This window comes from Anomaloglossus baeobatrachus, chromosome 3 (assembly GCF_048569485.1).
Source record: "Anomaloglossus baeobatrachus isolate aAnoBae1 chromosome 3, aAnoBae1.hap1, whole genome shotgun sequence".
NCBI classification, from domain to species: domain Eukaryota; kingdom Metazoa; phylum Chordata; class Amphibia; order Anura; family Aromobatidae; genus Anomaloglossus; species Anomaloglossus baeobatrachus.
In genome coordinates this window covers 456933223-456948034 of record NC_134355.1, presented here as the reverse complement: position 1 = coordinate 456948034, position 14812 = coordinate 456933223, and the positions used below count along the sequence as shown (strand labels likewise).

Sequence of the window (14812 nt, the reverse complement as noted above, 5' to 3'; positions counted from 1 at the left end):
AGCTCTTGCACCCCCATGCAAGCCTATGGAAGCGAGATAAAAATCAGAATACGGGTGGCATACACATGTCATACAGATGGCATATGCATGTCACACAGATCCTTGACACTTGCATACCACGTCAGACTGGCTACTGGAGGAATCTCCAGTAATACCAGGCCTGGCCATGGTTACATGCACTGAACTCCAGATCTGTCACCTGAGATCCGGAGTGCAGCCTGGACTGAACAGCGAGCGCCGAGTGATTGATTCCCCGGCGATAGCTGTTCAGTTCATGACAGCTGCAAACAGACTGGGCTGAACTCTTGATCTCAGGTGACTCCTCCGGAGTTCAGTGCAGGTAACTGCGTCCAGGCCTGGTATTACTGGAGATTCCTCCGGTAGCCAGTCCTACGCTGCTTCAATAAACACTCACATAGCACTCGCATGACGCTTGCATGTGATACGGATGCTATGTGAGAAAAAAGAAAACGTACGCAGGCAACACGCAGGGCACTTGACTCACATTTGTAGCTGAATATCGCTGTGATTTTTTAAACACAAGTGGAGAAGAGCCCTATTCCAAATTTTACATAGAATCCCCCTGCTTCACTATAAGAGGTTTTTGGTGTTATTTTTACCTTTTAAATATATTATTAAAGGTTATATTTAATATGTTTTTTTTCCTCTGGTATATATTTATTTGTGTACCCCTTGTTCTATATAAGCTGTGGCTTTTGGACTTTTTTACTGCTTACACTATACCATGTGATGTGATAGCAGCAAGGCATTATGGAGAAGCCTATGCATTGTATCTGAGGTCATTGCATTAGTGTCTGAAGACTGACATCTTATTGTGGCAGACAATATTTTGTCAATTCGTATGAATTCAACTGCAAATTGTTAGAATTCACCATGCCCTTCAAATTTCATAAAATGAGACTTCAAGTTGATTTATATCAAATCAATTCAATCATTGTTAGTAACTGATTTTAAAACTTGCCTTGAACCTTCATATAAGTAAAGACTATATTATTTTGCTGACAGTAAATTTTTTATTCTTCTGATTTAAGGGTATGTGCACATACACATTTTTTTGGAAACCGTAAAAAACGATGAATTTTCAAGTGTAAACCACTGGAGGAAAAGTTCCTTCTTTGGAGAGATATTGGAAGAGATTTTTGTTTCTTTACTTGGTTTTAAAGAGTTTTTGAAGTGTTTTGGAAAGATTTATTTCTTGAAGTATTTCTGCAGCCTTCTGATATGAAAGTGCTTATTTTGTAGCAGACTCCATCAGGAGCTGATTCGTAGACATTATATGCACTTTATTTTTCCACTTGGCGAAAAAAAAAGTGGAAAAGGGCACTCAAAACACTAAAAACATAAAATGATATATGATTTTTTTGATTCAATAATTTTTTTATTAGGTTTTCAAAGTTTATACATAAAACAGTTCTAACAAAAACAATAAAACAAAGTGCTGTATAGCATTACTTCATGCTATATCAAACAAATAATATACAGTAGACATATACAAAAGGAGAAACAAACAAATAACATTGGTAAAAACTATGACATACAGTCGGATTAAGTATTTACAAAGTATGATATTCAAATAATATGTCAGGAGATAGATGTAAACAAACAATTTTCTTATTAAACTAATTAAATAAGTATAGTGTATTACGTTTATACAAGAATTATAACTAGATTAGATTTAAAATTTTATGTATTGTTGTTAATAAAGTCAGTCCATGGGTCCCATTTTTTATGAAATCTGTTATAAGAGTTATTAATTAGAGCATGCTTCTCTTCATAGAACTTATGGAGGGATATTTTTTCTATTAGATCGTAAATATTTGGAATTTTATTGGATTTCCAACGTGCCGCCAATTCGATTTTGGTAACTAGAAGGATATGAATTACGATGGCCCTGTATTTTATGTTTATTGTATCCGAATCTATCGATAAGAGAGATAATTGTGGGGTTAGACTTATTTTTGAGTGCATTATCAGATTTATTATTTTAGACACTTTCTGCCATAAGCTTCTGATTTGAGAACAGCTCCAAAAAATATGAACAATGTCACCTTTTGTATCACAACCTCTCCAGCATGTTGGTTTTTGGCTTGGGAATATTTTAGCTACTTTGTCCGGAGTGAAATACCATCTGGTATAAATCTTATAATAAGCTTCATGTAATGTAGCGCAGATATTGGAAAGGTATGTGTTTTTAAGAGCTTTATCCCATTGGTCTTGGGTGAATTCTACTTTCAAGTCCTTTTCCCAACTGGATATGTGTATCATTTTTCTTGTGGGGGGTTCAGAATTGTAGGCATGATAGATGTTCTTATGACTCCATATTAGTTTGTTATTTGGGTTGTTTATCAATTTAAGTATGAATTTGTTTATTTTACATTTGGGTTCTACAAGTTTCCGGATGGTTTTCCTTATTTCTAGGAAGAAGTAAAGATCTTTATCTGGTATATTGTTTTGTAGTTTAAGTTGTAAGAATGAGGTGAAGTTTGTACCATCGTATATATTTTTTATGTATTTTATCCCTGACTGGATCCATCTATCTACTGTCTCGGTATTGTTTGACAAATCTATATTTTTTATCTCAGTATTTTTAAAGACTTCAAAAGTCATTTTGTCTTTGGAGATTCTTGAAATATTTTCCCAGGAAATAAATGCAGCATTAATAGTGCTGCTATCATAGGTATTTGATTTTCGTCCTCCAAAGCTTAGTAACTGTTCCAGTAAAGGAGAGCGGAAAGAATTATTTCCTGATAATATTAGTTCCAAGTTAACCCAAGTTGGAGTATTTTCATTTTTTAATAACCAATTGTTGGTTTGTTTTAATAAATTTGAGTAATAATATGCTTGTATATTAGGAAGGCCGTATCCTCCATTAATTTTATTTTTGAATAATGTATTTTTGGCCACCCTTGCTTTACTATTCTTCCAGACATATTTGTTGATCAATTTTTGCAATTTGACTAGGAATTCGTCTGGGATGATGATAGGTAGACATCTAATTGTATATAAAATTTTGGGTAGAATAAACATCTTAGCTACCAATATTCTACCAAGCCAAGTCGTTTCGGTTTTGTTGTATGTTGCAAAGTCTTTTTCAATCTGAGATAAGAGTTTATTCATGTTGAGGATTAAGGTGCTTTTAATATCTTTTGTGAAAGTAATACCTAAGTATTCAATAGCGTCTGTAACCCATTCATAATTAACATTATTTCTAAGATTTTCTTGTGCTGTTGGGATGAGGTTAAGAGCTAGCATTTTTGACTTTTTCTCATTAATTTTAAAGTTTGAAACAATGGGGAATTCTTTCAAATTGTTGTTTATTTCATTGATGGAGTTTAATGGGTCGCTAAGAGTCATAATTACATCGTCCGCAAAAAGACTTATTTTAAAGTTTTCTTTCCCTATGGAAATACCTTTAATTTTTTCATTTGACCTGACACATTCTGCCAAAGGTTCCATAATCAGGGCAAAAAGTAGCGGTGATAAAGGACATCCCTGACGAGTTCCATTGGTTATCATAAAAGTTTTTGAAAAGTGGTTGTTTGATTTAATTGTGACTGAGGGGCAGGAATATAGCGCCATGATGGCGTTAATGGATGTGTTGTCAAAGCCACATTTTTTCAGGGTGTTTTCCAAGAATTCCCACCCCACTCTATCAAATGCTTTCTCAGCGTCAAGCGATAAAAGTAGGGTGGGTGTTCTAGATTTTTTAGCGCATTCAAGAATGTTTAGTAATCTTCTAGTACCGTCTGATGCTTGTCTATTTTTAACAAATCCTAGTTGGTCTTGATGGATCAATGATGGGAGAATTTCTTTTAATCTTTCGGATAATATTTTTGAATAAATTTTTACATCTGTATTAATTAGAGAGATGGGTCTATAACTAGTCACTAATTCAGGGTCACTATTTGGTTTAGGGATGAGGGTTATATTTGCCTGGAGCATTTCTGCAGGGAATTCTCTGGTGGAAGCTGCGTGATTAAAATTTTACAGAGGTGAGGTACAAGTAATTGGGAAAAAGTCTTGTAAAATTCATTGGAAAACCCATGTGGGCCTGGGGACTTGTTTATTTTTAGGTTTTTAATTGTTTGTAAAATTTCAGAGTCAGTAAATGGACGATTTAAAATATTTAGCTGATGCTCATTTAGTTTAGGAAGATGGATTTTGTCCAAGAAGTTATTCATTTTGTTGAGGTTATCATTCTGGTCAGAAGGAGTGGAATTGAGGTTATATAGTTTTTTGAACTTACTCGCAAATGCTTCTACGATATCTTTTGGATGGGTATAATAATGGCCATCTGGGTGTTTTATCTTGTGTATCCTATTCCTAATTCTTTTTTGTTTAATTCTACGTGCCATATATTTAGTTGGTTTGTTAACTGATGTATAATGGTTTGTATTTAATATTCTCACATATTTATCATAGTCAGCCAGAAGTAAGCCTCTCAGCTGTATACGCAATTTTATAATATCGACATGTATTTGTTGGCTGGGCTGGGGTAGTCTTTGCTGTTCTCTTTCTTTTTCTTTTATTTTTTCTTGTATTTTAGACAGATCTGAATTCCTTTGTTTTTTCAGTCTTGAAGAAATTTGAATCAATATGCCTCTTTGCACCGCCTTGTTGGCATTCCAAACTGAAAAAGGATTCATAGTTTCAGAGGCATTTTCGGAGAAATAATTTTTTAAAGATTTTTCAATTTCTTGTTGAAAGTTTGGGTGTTGGAAAATTGCCGGGTTATTTTTCCAGGTGAAATTTAATCTGTCTGGAGGGCCTACTTTAATTGTGCAGAATAAGGGAGAGTGGTCTGAGAAAGTTTTGTCCTTAATTTCTATTTTAGTTACTCTGGAGATTGAGAGGGATTCAGTTAAAAGTAAATCTATTCTAGAAAAGGTTTTGTGGGCTGATGAGTAAAAGGTATATTCCTTAGATGTGGTGTTAAGACATCTGAAGGTGTCCAACAGTTCATGAGTTTGAAGCCATTTGTATAATGATGGGTGATGTTGTCTGGGATTTGCTGTCGAGTCCATCTTAATATCAGGTATCAAGTTAAAATCTCCTATTAAAAAGAGATCTCCTTGTTTGTGCTTCTGAATTTTTTCCATTAGATTATTAAGGAAAGTAATATGGCCACTGTTTGGGGCATATACATTTACGATAGTGCATAGGTGGTCATTAATTTTACCAATAAGGATAAGGTACCGTCCTTCAGGGTCTCGTATTTCAGATATCAAGGGGAACCTAGTTGAGTTACTGATTATCGTAATAACTCCTGCTTTCTTTTTTTCATTAAGGGCTTTGAAAATATTAGTATAATTCTTATTTTCAAATTTAGGGTGATTGTTTCTGGCCAATCTTGTTTCTTGAAGACAGATTATATTTGCTTTAAAATTTTTGATTTCCTTCCAAATCATGAATCTTCTATTAGGGCTGTTCATACCTTTAACATTTAGGGATAGAATGTTTATGTCCATTTTGGGTTACAGTTGTTTTGGGGTTTAATTATATTTACCTGTTATCCATTAAGTGTTGAAATGGGTTACCAAGGTTTTTACCTGACCTAATATAAAAGATACATTTCTGTATTGTATACCAGTACTAGTACAATGCGAACGCTTATCAAAAACTGCTACAATTTGTAAATATCTGTAAACAAACAGTAATTTTCTAAAGTATCTTACTTCAGATACTTTATTCAAAATTTAAGGGTTCTTAATTCTGGTTCTTGTCGTTCAGTGTCTTTACCTATAAGATACTCAAATAACAGAAAAACAAAAAAAAAAATATTGTTCCAACAAATAAATCTCCGGGGAATGCCTTTTTGTCAGACACTTCCCTCTTGAGGCACTAGTCTATTGCTGTAAAGACTTTAACCCCTTCACGACCGGCCGATTTTTCGCTTTCCGTTTTTTTTTTTCGCCATTCTTTTTCTGAGAGACGTAACTTTTTTATTTTTCAGTCAATATGGTCATGTGAGGGCTCATTTTTTGCGGAACGAGCTGTACTTTTAAATGAAACCATCAGTTTTCCCATATAGTGTACTAGAAAATGGCAAAAAAATTCCAAATGCTGAAAAATTGCAAAAAAAGTGCGATAGCACTATGGTCTTTGAGATATTTTATTCACTGTGTTCACTATATGGTAAAACTGATGTGTGGGTGTGATGCCTCAGGTCAGTGCGAGTTCGTAGACACCAAACATGTATAGGTTTACTTTTATATAAGGGGTTAAAAAAAAAATCGGAAGTTTGTCCGAAAAAAGTGGCGCACGTTTTACGCCATATTCCGTGACCCGTAGCGTTCTCATTTTTCGGGATCTTAGGCTCAATGATGGCTTATTTTTTGCGTCTCGAGCTGACGTTTTTAACGGTACCATTTTTGCGCAGATGCTACGTTTTGATCGCCTCTTATTGCATTTTGCGCAAAAGTTGTCGCGACAAAAAAACGTCGTTTTGGCGTTTGGAATTTTTTTGCCGCTACGCCGTTTACTGATCAGATTAATTGATTTTATATTTTGATAGATTGGGCGTTTCTGAACGCGGCGATACCAAATGTGTGTATATTTTTTATTTTTTTAACCCTTTAATTTTCAATGGGGCGAATGGGGGGTGATTTGAACTTTTAGGTTTTTTTGTTTTTTTTTAATTTTTTAAAACTTATTTTTTAACTTTTTTTTTTATTTTACTAGTCCCCCTAGGGGGCTATTGCGATCAGCATTCCGATCGCTCTGCAGTATCTGCTGATCACAGCTGCAAGGCTGTAAACAGCAGATACGCTCTCTTTCTCTTTTGCTGTGCCCCGGGCACAGCGAAAGTGAAACTAAGTCAGGTGTAGTACAGGAGTCATCACATGACCCTGTGCTACCATGACAACTATCGGGAGTCACGTGATCGCGTCACGTGACTTCCGGTTTCGGCGGTAAGCAAAAACTTTACCGCGATCGCGCTTATAATGGCGCTGTCATGTATTGACAGCGCCATATAAGGGGTTAATCGGCACGAGCAGATAACGATTCTGCTCGTGCCTAGCAGGCACACATCTCAGCTGTGAAAATCAGCTGAGATGTGTGCCGATCGCGGCATGCTGCCGCCGGAGGACCGCGGGCAGTAAGATTATGTCATTTAGGACGTAATTTTACGGCCCGCGGTCGTTAAGGGGTTAATATAGTACTTTATCTCCAAGTACTAATTGTAGTTTTGTGAAAAATAAAAGGTTATATATAAAATGAAACAACAAATTATGTTACCGTGAGTCACTCAACATGTGAAAATTGGGAAAGACATGTATAACTTTTCCATTATAACCATAACATGAATAGATAATCTTGTATTATCTTTTTAAAGCACAAGATCTCTTGAGAAGAAAATAACAGGCCCATCAAAATAAATCAAAGGATTTTTCAGGGCCAAGTCTATGTTGAAAAAACAAAAAGCCAGCACCAAATGTGCACTTCAGCACTAAACATTCCAAACTGTACTTATTATAAAAAAAATTTGAGATTTTTGGCAAAAAATTGCAATTTCTTGAGCTGCCTCGCCACGTCACGGCAAATCTCATTAGAGGCAGTCCTACACTAAAATATTTTTATAAAATGTGCCATACGGCCTCACATATGAATAGTAGAACTGCTCTCAGCAGCACTCACCTGGTCTATTTCAATCCCGTACCCATGACTGAGTCATGGCTGTGGGCGGGATAGGTCCAAGCAAATGCTGCATGAAGTAAAAAGCCTGTGGACAAAGCCTGATGACTCAATGTGAACAGTCACCAACCGCCAAAATCTAGACAGATAAAATACATCCCAAATTGGGGTGCATAGCAAGGTGGAGGTCAACCACCGACCAATTCAATGAAGAAAAAACAAAAAGCCAGCACCAAATGTGCACTTCAGCACTAAACATTCCAAACTGTACTTATTATAAAAAATTTTTGAGATTTTTGGCAAAAAATTGCAATTTCTTGAGCTGCCTCGCCACGTCACGGCAAATCTCATTAGAGGCAGTCCTACACTAAAATATTTTTATAAAATGTGCCATACGGCCTCACATATGAATAGTAGAACTGCTCTCAGCAGCACTCACCTGGTCTATTTCAATCCCGTACCCATGACTGAGTCATGGCTGTGGGCGGGACAGGTCCAAAGCAAATGCTGCATGAAGTAAAAAGCCTGTGGACAAAGCCTGATGACTCAATGTGAACAGTCACCAACCGCCAAAATCTAGACAGATGGAATACATCCCAAATTGGGGTGCATAGCAAGGTGGAGGTCAACCACCGACCAATTCAATGAAGAAAAAACAAAAAGCCAGCACCAAATGTGCACTTCAGCACTAAACATTCCAAACTGTACTTATTATAAAAAATTTTTGAGATTTTTGGCAAAAAATTGCAATTTCTTGAGCTGCCTCGCCACGTCACGGCAAATCTCATTAGAGGCAGTCCTACACTAAAATATTTTTATAAAATGTGCCATACGGCCTCACATATGAATAGTAGAACTGCTCTCAGCAGCACTCACCTGGTCTATTTCAATCCCGTACCCATGACTGAGTCATGGCTGTGGGCGGGACAGGTCCAAGCAAATGCTGCATGAAGTAAAAAGCCTGTGGACAAAGCCTGATGACTCAATGTGAACAGTCACCAACCGCCAAAATCTAGACAGATGGAATACATCCCAAATTGGGGTGCATAGCAAGGTGGAGGTCAACCACCGACCAATTCAATGAAGAAAAAACAAAAACCCAGCACCAAATGTGCACTTCAGCACTAAACATTCCAAACTGTACTTATTATAAAAAAATTTTGAGATTTTTGGCAAAAAATTGCAATTTCTTGAGCTGCCTCGCCACGTCACGGCAAATCTCATTAGAGGCAGTCCTACACTAAAATATTTTTATAAAATGTGCCATACGGCCTCACATATGAATAGTAGAACTGCTCTCAGCAGCACTCACCTGGTCTATTTCAATCCCGTACCCATGACTGAGTCATGGCTGTGAGCGGGACAGGTCCAAGCAAATGCTGCATGAAGTAAAAAGCCTGTGGACAAAGCCTGATGACTCAATGTGAACAGTCACCAACCGCCAAAATCTAGACAGATGGAATACATCCCAAATTGGGGTGCATAGCAAGGTGGAGGTCAACCACCGACCAATTCAATGAAGAAAAAACAAAAAGCCAGCACGAAATGTGCACTTCAGCACTAAACATTCCAAACTGTACTTATTATAAAAAATTTTTGAGATTTTTGGCAAAAAATTGCAATTTCTTGAGCTGCCTCGCCACGTCACGGCAAATCTCATTAGAGGCAGTCCTACACTAAAATATTTTTATAAAATGTGCCATACGGCCTCACATATGAATAGTAGAACTGCTCTCAGCAGCACTCACCTGGTCTGCCTCTAATGAGATTTGCCGTGACGTGGCGAGGCAGCTCAAGAAATTGCAATTTTTTGCCAAAAATCTCAAAATTTTTATAATAAGTACAGTTTGGAATGTTTAGTGCTGAAGTGCACATTTGGTGCTGGCTTTTTGTTTTTTCTTCATTGAATTGGTCGGTGGTTGACCTCCACCTTGCTATGCACCCCAATTTGGGATGTATTCCATCTGTCTAGATTTTGGCGGTTGGTGACTGTTCACATTGAGTCATCAGGCTTTGTCCACAGGCTATTTACTTCATGCAGCATTTGCTTGGACCTGTCCCGCCCACAGCCATGACTCAGTCATGGGTACGGGATTGAAATAGACCAGGTGAGTGCTGCTGAGAGCAGTTCTACTATTCATATGTGAGGCCGTATGGCACATTTTATAAAAATATTTTAGTGTAGGACTGCCTCTAATGAGATTTGCCGTGACGTGGCGAGGCAGCTCAAGAAATTGCAATTTTTTGCCAAAAATCTCAAAATTTTTATAATAAGTACAGTTTGGAATGTTTAGTGCTGAAGTGCACATTTGGTGCTGGCTTTTTGTTTTTTCTCCAAGTCTATGTTGGTCTACGTCGTGGATCTGGGTGAGGGGCTTTTCGTTCCTCAAGGGACCTGACAAAGCGGTGGCCATCTTCAGGAGTTGTAATGGGTACTATTTTTCCTCTGAATGAGATCAATAATTTAGTGGGAAAGCCCCATCTGTACTGGATTCCATTATCCCGGCAGAAGCTTGTGGTTAAATTGAAAGATTTGCGCATTGCCATGGTCTCTTTGGAGAGGTCAGTGAATACTTTTATTAGCTCAAAGGGCTTAGGGAGATTTTTTATTTTTCTTAATTTTTGCATAAACTCCTCCTTTATATGGAAAAAAGGGATTCTTGCTATGGTATCCCTTGGAGTTTCCTCGGAAATATGTCTGGGTCTCGGGAGTCTGTGTATTCTGTCGATAATAAGTTCTGATTCTGCAACAGAAGGTAATACAGCACGTATGATGTTTTTCAAGAATTCGGAAAGTCCTTTCGGGGGGACGGATTCTGGGATGCCTCTTATCTTGACATTGTTTCTACGATTTCGATCTTCCATATCCGCAACCTTGGCTCTTAATTGGCGGATTTCATTCTTGATTGTTGCTTGCTCCAAGTCTGCTGAATGGCTGTTATCCTCTAATTTTTTTATTCTATCTTCATGCTCTGAGAACCTGTTGTTGTTAGAGTCAATACTGGCTTGCAAAATCTTGGTTTGATTCTGAAACAGAATATTAAATTTTTCGAACATTGTTGCCATTGCGCTTTTCACAAAATTTTCAGAGGCGTTTTTATCAGACGAAGCAATATCTTCAAAGTTGATGACATGATTTATTGAATTGCCGTTATTGTCGTCTGAATGTTCCATTCTGCTCTTGTTTTTTGCTGGGCTCTGTATTGGGGATGACTCTGAATCTGATTTATATTCGCCATCCGAATGGGGGTTAGCTATCCTTGATCTGTCCGAATCGGGTTCCTTTCTTTTTTGAGTTTGGTATGTGATGTCCATTGTGCTATCTTCTAAATCTCTTTTTAGAGCAGGAAAATCACTGTCTGTATAGCCAGAAACTGAGTCTGTCTTGATATGTTGAGACACATTGGGAGAGCTAATGCTTCTTGCAGTGTCATGGAGTTGAGTGACTAGTGATACCATATTTTTCTCCTTTTGTGGTGCAGATTTGCTGCTTGATTGTGAAGATGGGTTCTGTGAGTATTTAGTAGTGTTCTGTCTGGTTTCTTGAGTACTTCTTTCCATTTTGGTATTTGTAGTTGGAGTAGGTTTTGACATTTTGTGCTGGTGTAAATAATTACAGTTATAGTATTTGACTATTGTTAGCAATGTTTATTTTAGTCTTGATGGTTCAGTAGCCGAGACCTCTGATTAACTACAACCTTATGGGAATATGCAGAAATGTCTGTTATTTGTTAATCTTATAAGGAATATGCACTTGTCAGGGCTTTGTTGTTGAATAGGCTATAGACAAGCTGTTTAGGGGTCTTGCAGCTCTCCTTGGGTAGTTATTTTTAACTTGAATCTGTTATTAATCCTTGTTTATGGTGGTTTGCTGATCTCACAAATAGTTGTCAGCAAGACCTTTGTCACAGTAAGGTATTATACAGTGAGTTGCAGGCTGAATGCTGCACAGGGTTGCTTTGCAGTAGAATAAGTTTTAAAAGCAGCTGTATAGTTTATTATATAGGAGAATCTCCTATTTACAGGGTGATATAAAGTCAGGGCAGCCCTGCCTTCACCACTTAGTGGCTTGTTGATTTATTTGTTGTTAAAGTTCAGCTCCAGCAAGAATTAGCAACTTCACCACAGGGGTTAATTAGCATATGCAATGCTGCAGAGACTGTCCCTTGCAGTCTGAGAGAAGTGGAGGGGAGGGATGGAGCTGTGGGGAAAAGGCTCCTGCTCAGCCCAGTTATGTCTCCCACTGTGTTAACAGTTATATCCCCTAACCAAAAATATAACCCTTTAAAAGTCAGCCTTTATTTAATTTAAGTTAAAAAATCACCCAATGTAAATCACATCAATATATACAAAAATAGAAGAAAAAGGGAGGAGGGTATAGGGTTCACCCTAATGAATTCACCTCCCTCCTGTCCTCTACCTACCGCGGAGGTCGGCACCCTAGGCCTGATGCGAGTATGGCGCCCTCACTCAGCGGCGGCTGTCCCTAAGGAAGCCCTATAAGGCCCTTACGACAGTTATGAAGTTAAAGGACAGATAGGTAGGGTATGCTTAATGTAGTGGACAGAATGAAAAAAGACACTCAAATACCCCTCTACTTATGCAGATATTAATTGTTGGATAGGAACGAGTCCACAGTAAACCACAATTGGGACCTTATAACGTTCTCCAAACCAACAAGGGGTCAGACCATATAGATAAAGTTATAGATAAATATATCTATAAAGGTTTTTTGGCTGCTATAAACTCCACTGTATCTTATGTATTGGCACATTATTTAATAAGCATTTGCACTTTAGAGGACAGCTGTACCTCAGTATATGAATTGTGAATGGGACTATGTGCATTAGATTGTAGTAGCACGTTGGCTCTTTAATCATATGCACTTTGCACTTCTATCCATTGATTGCTAATTTTTGCTTGTGCTTATCAACACAGAGGATAGAGGTTAACAACTAGGCTGCTATTAACTTCGCTGCACTTTATGCATTAGCACTTTATGTGTTGGGCATTTACACCTTAGAGGACAGCTGTACCTAATCGTGTGCAATGTGAATGGGATTATGTGCATTAAACTATAGTAGCACTTTGGTTCCTGAATCATATGCACTTTGCACTTTTTTCCATTTATTGCCAATATTGTGGTAGCTCTCTTGTCTATATTTATCAATATTAAGGATAGGGGGTAGCAACCAGAGGTAGTCTTGTTGGGGTATCAGACACTTTATCTATATGGTCTGACCCCTTGTTGGTTTGGAGAATGTTATAAGGTCCCAATTGTGGTTTACTGTGGACTCGTTCCTATCCAACAATTAATATCTGCATAAGTAGAGGGGTATTTGAGTGTCTTTTTTCATTCTGTCCACTACATTAAGCATACCCTACCTATCTGTCCTTTAACTTCATAACTGTCGTAAGGGCCTTATAAGGCTTCCTTAGGGACAGCCGCCGCTGAGTGGGGGCGCCATACTCGCATCAGGCCTAGGGTGCCGACCTCCGCGGTAGGTAGAGGACAGGAAGGAGGGGAAATTTTTAGGGTGAACACTATACCCTCCTCCCTTTTTCTTCTATTTTTGTATATATTGATGTGATTTACATTGGGTGATTTTTTAACTTAAATTAAATAAAGGCTGACTTTTAAAGGGTTATATTTTTGGTTATGTAACACGTCCCTTTGTCATTATTATTTCAGTTATATCCCCTGAATCAGGCCTTGTGTGATAAACTGTGCACCCCTGGCCCAGGTTTATATGCACTCACCAGTGCTTGTTGTGTCCACTGTTCCTCGGTCCCTCTGTCCTGTGATAGTGCCTGCTATAATCTGTGATATCTCAGGCTAGGAGAGCCCGATTTAGGTAATTTTGGTACTGAAATGATCCAGAGGGAGTCCTCTTGTGCTCTCCTTCATTCGATAAAGGCTAAGGTCCATCCAAGTTGCTGTATTTTGTAGCTTTGCTGAGTGAAACACAGAGCAGAGGATTTTCACTTCCTCATCACTCTGCAGCCGGCCACGCCCCCTCGATATATGATTTTTTTTAAGTGATTCAGAACAATTTTTCTGGTGGTTTTCAGAGTTAACTCGCTTCTAAAAGAATCCTTAAAAGAATCCTCAAAAAACTAAGTGGGCTCATACTTTTAAATTCCCTAATTATTGCCAATAATATCTACTAATACAAATTTCCTTTGCTTTAGATTTCAGCAAGTTCATATGTTTACAAAGGGAAATAACTTACCCTGGTGTCCACTTCTAGCGGCAATGACATGCTGCCACTCATTGATGATTTTAGATGGGAAGATTCAAGGAGATCCAATGGACCTTAAAATGTTTGAAGGCACAAACTGGGTAATGCTGCCATCTAATGGAAAAAATACAATATACAATGTTATATAGTGTTATCATGAATGCATTGGAAAAAATTATGGCCCAATTCATCATTACTGTTTTTCCAGTTTTCTTGACTAATTTGCTCTTTGCTCCTTATTCTCTATACACATTTTATTCCACTTTGTAAGTTGTCTTTCTTTTTAAATTTGTTTTTATTTTTCCTTACCAAATGTAATAAGTTATTTGTGCATCTCACGCCGTTACTCCCCCCCCCCCCCCCCCCCGGAGTGAGATTTCAGGAGGAATTTTCAATCTGGTGCATTTTTTTGTAACTATTTAAAAAAGGATTTGCGCCTTTGGATGCAAAAAAGTGGTTAAAGATGAAAAGAGAGAGCATTTTTTGATTGTATGCCAAATTCTTAAAACACGTGCACTTTTGTGAAGAATGTAATTAAAAAAAAACATTTTTTTTTACATGGACCAAATAAATAATAACATTTGGTAATTTTTAACTTTGAATCACAATTTAAGTAGTGAGGTGAGAAAAGACAGATGGATAAAAATTATTGTTTTGCTTCCAGAAAAAAAACATGCATTTTATTCGTATAGCATTTTGCATGTGCTTAAAGTGCCCCCAAGTTTTCTTTGCAATTAGACAAACCTGTCTCAATATGTCCTTTGTGAGTCAATTATAATATTTATTATTGATTAAACATGTGCATGGTAGATAAAAACCGTGTGATTGAATTGGATAAGGTAAAACAAACAATCAGATCATGTGCCCATCTTGAATAAAAAAACACATTAATGTTCCACCTGGGTAAGATTAAC

At 37.4% G+C, this 14812-nt stretch overlaps 1 protein-coding gene across 3 annotated transcripts in view; it reads left to right on the top strand.

Moving 5' to 3' along the window:
• LOC142296642 (putative cation-transporting ATPase 13A5) overlaps positions 1-14812 on the top strand; it is a 251505-nt gene that overhangs the window by 101051 nt on the left and 135642 nt on the right. For all 3 annotated transcript variants that reach the window (XM_075340494.1, XM_075340493.1, XM_075340495.1), the window contains exon 14: positions 13849-13999. In XM_075340494.1, coding sequence (XP_075196609.1) covers positions 13849-13999 — 151 coding nt within the window. The remainder of the gene's footprint in view (positions 1-13848; positions 14000-14812) is intronic.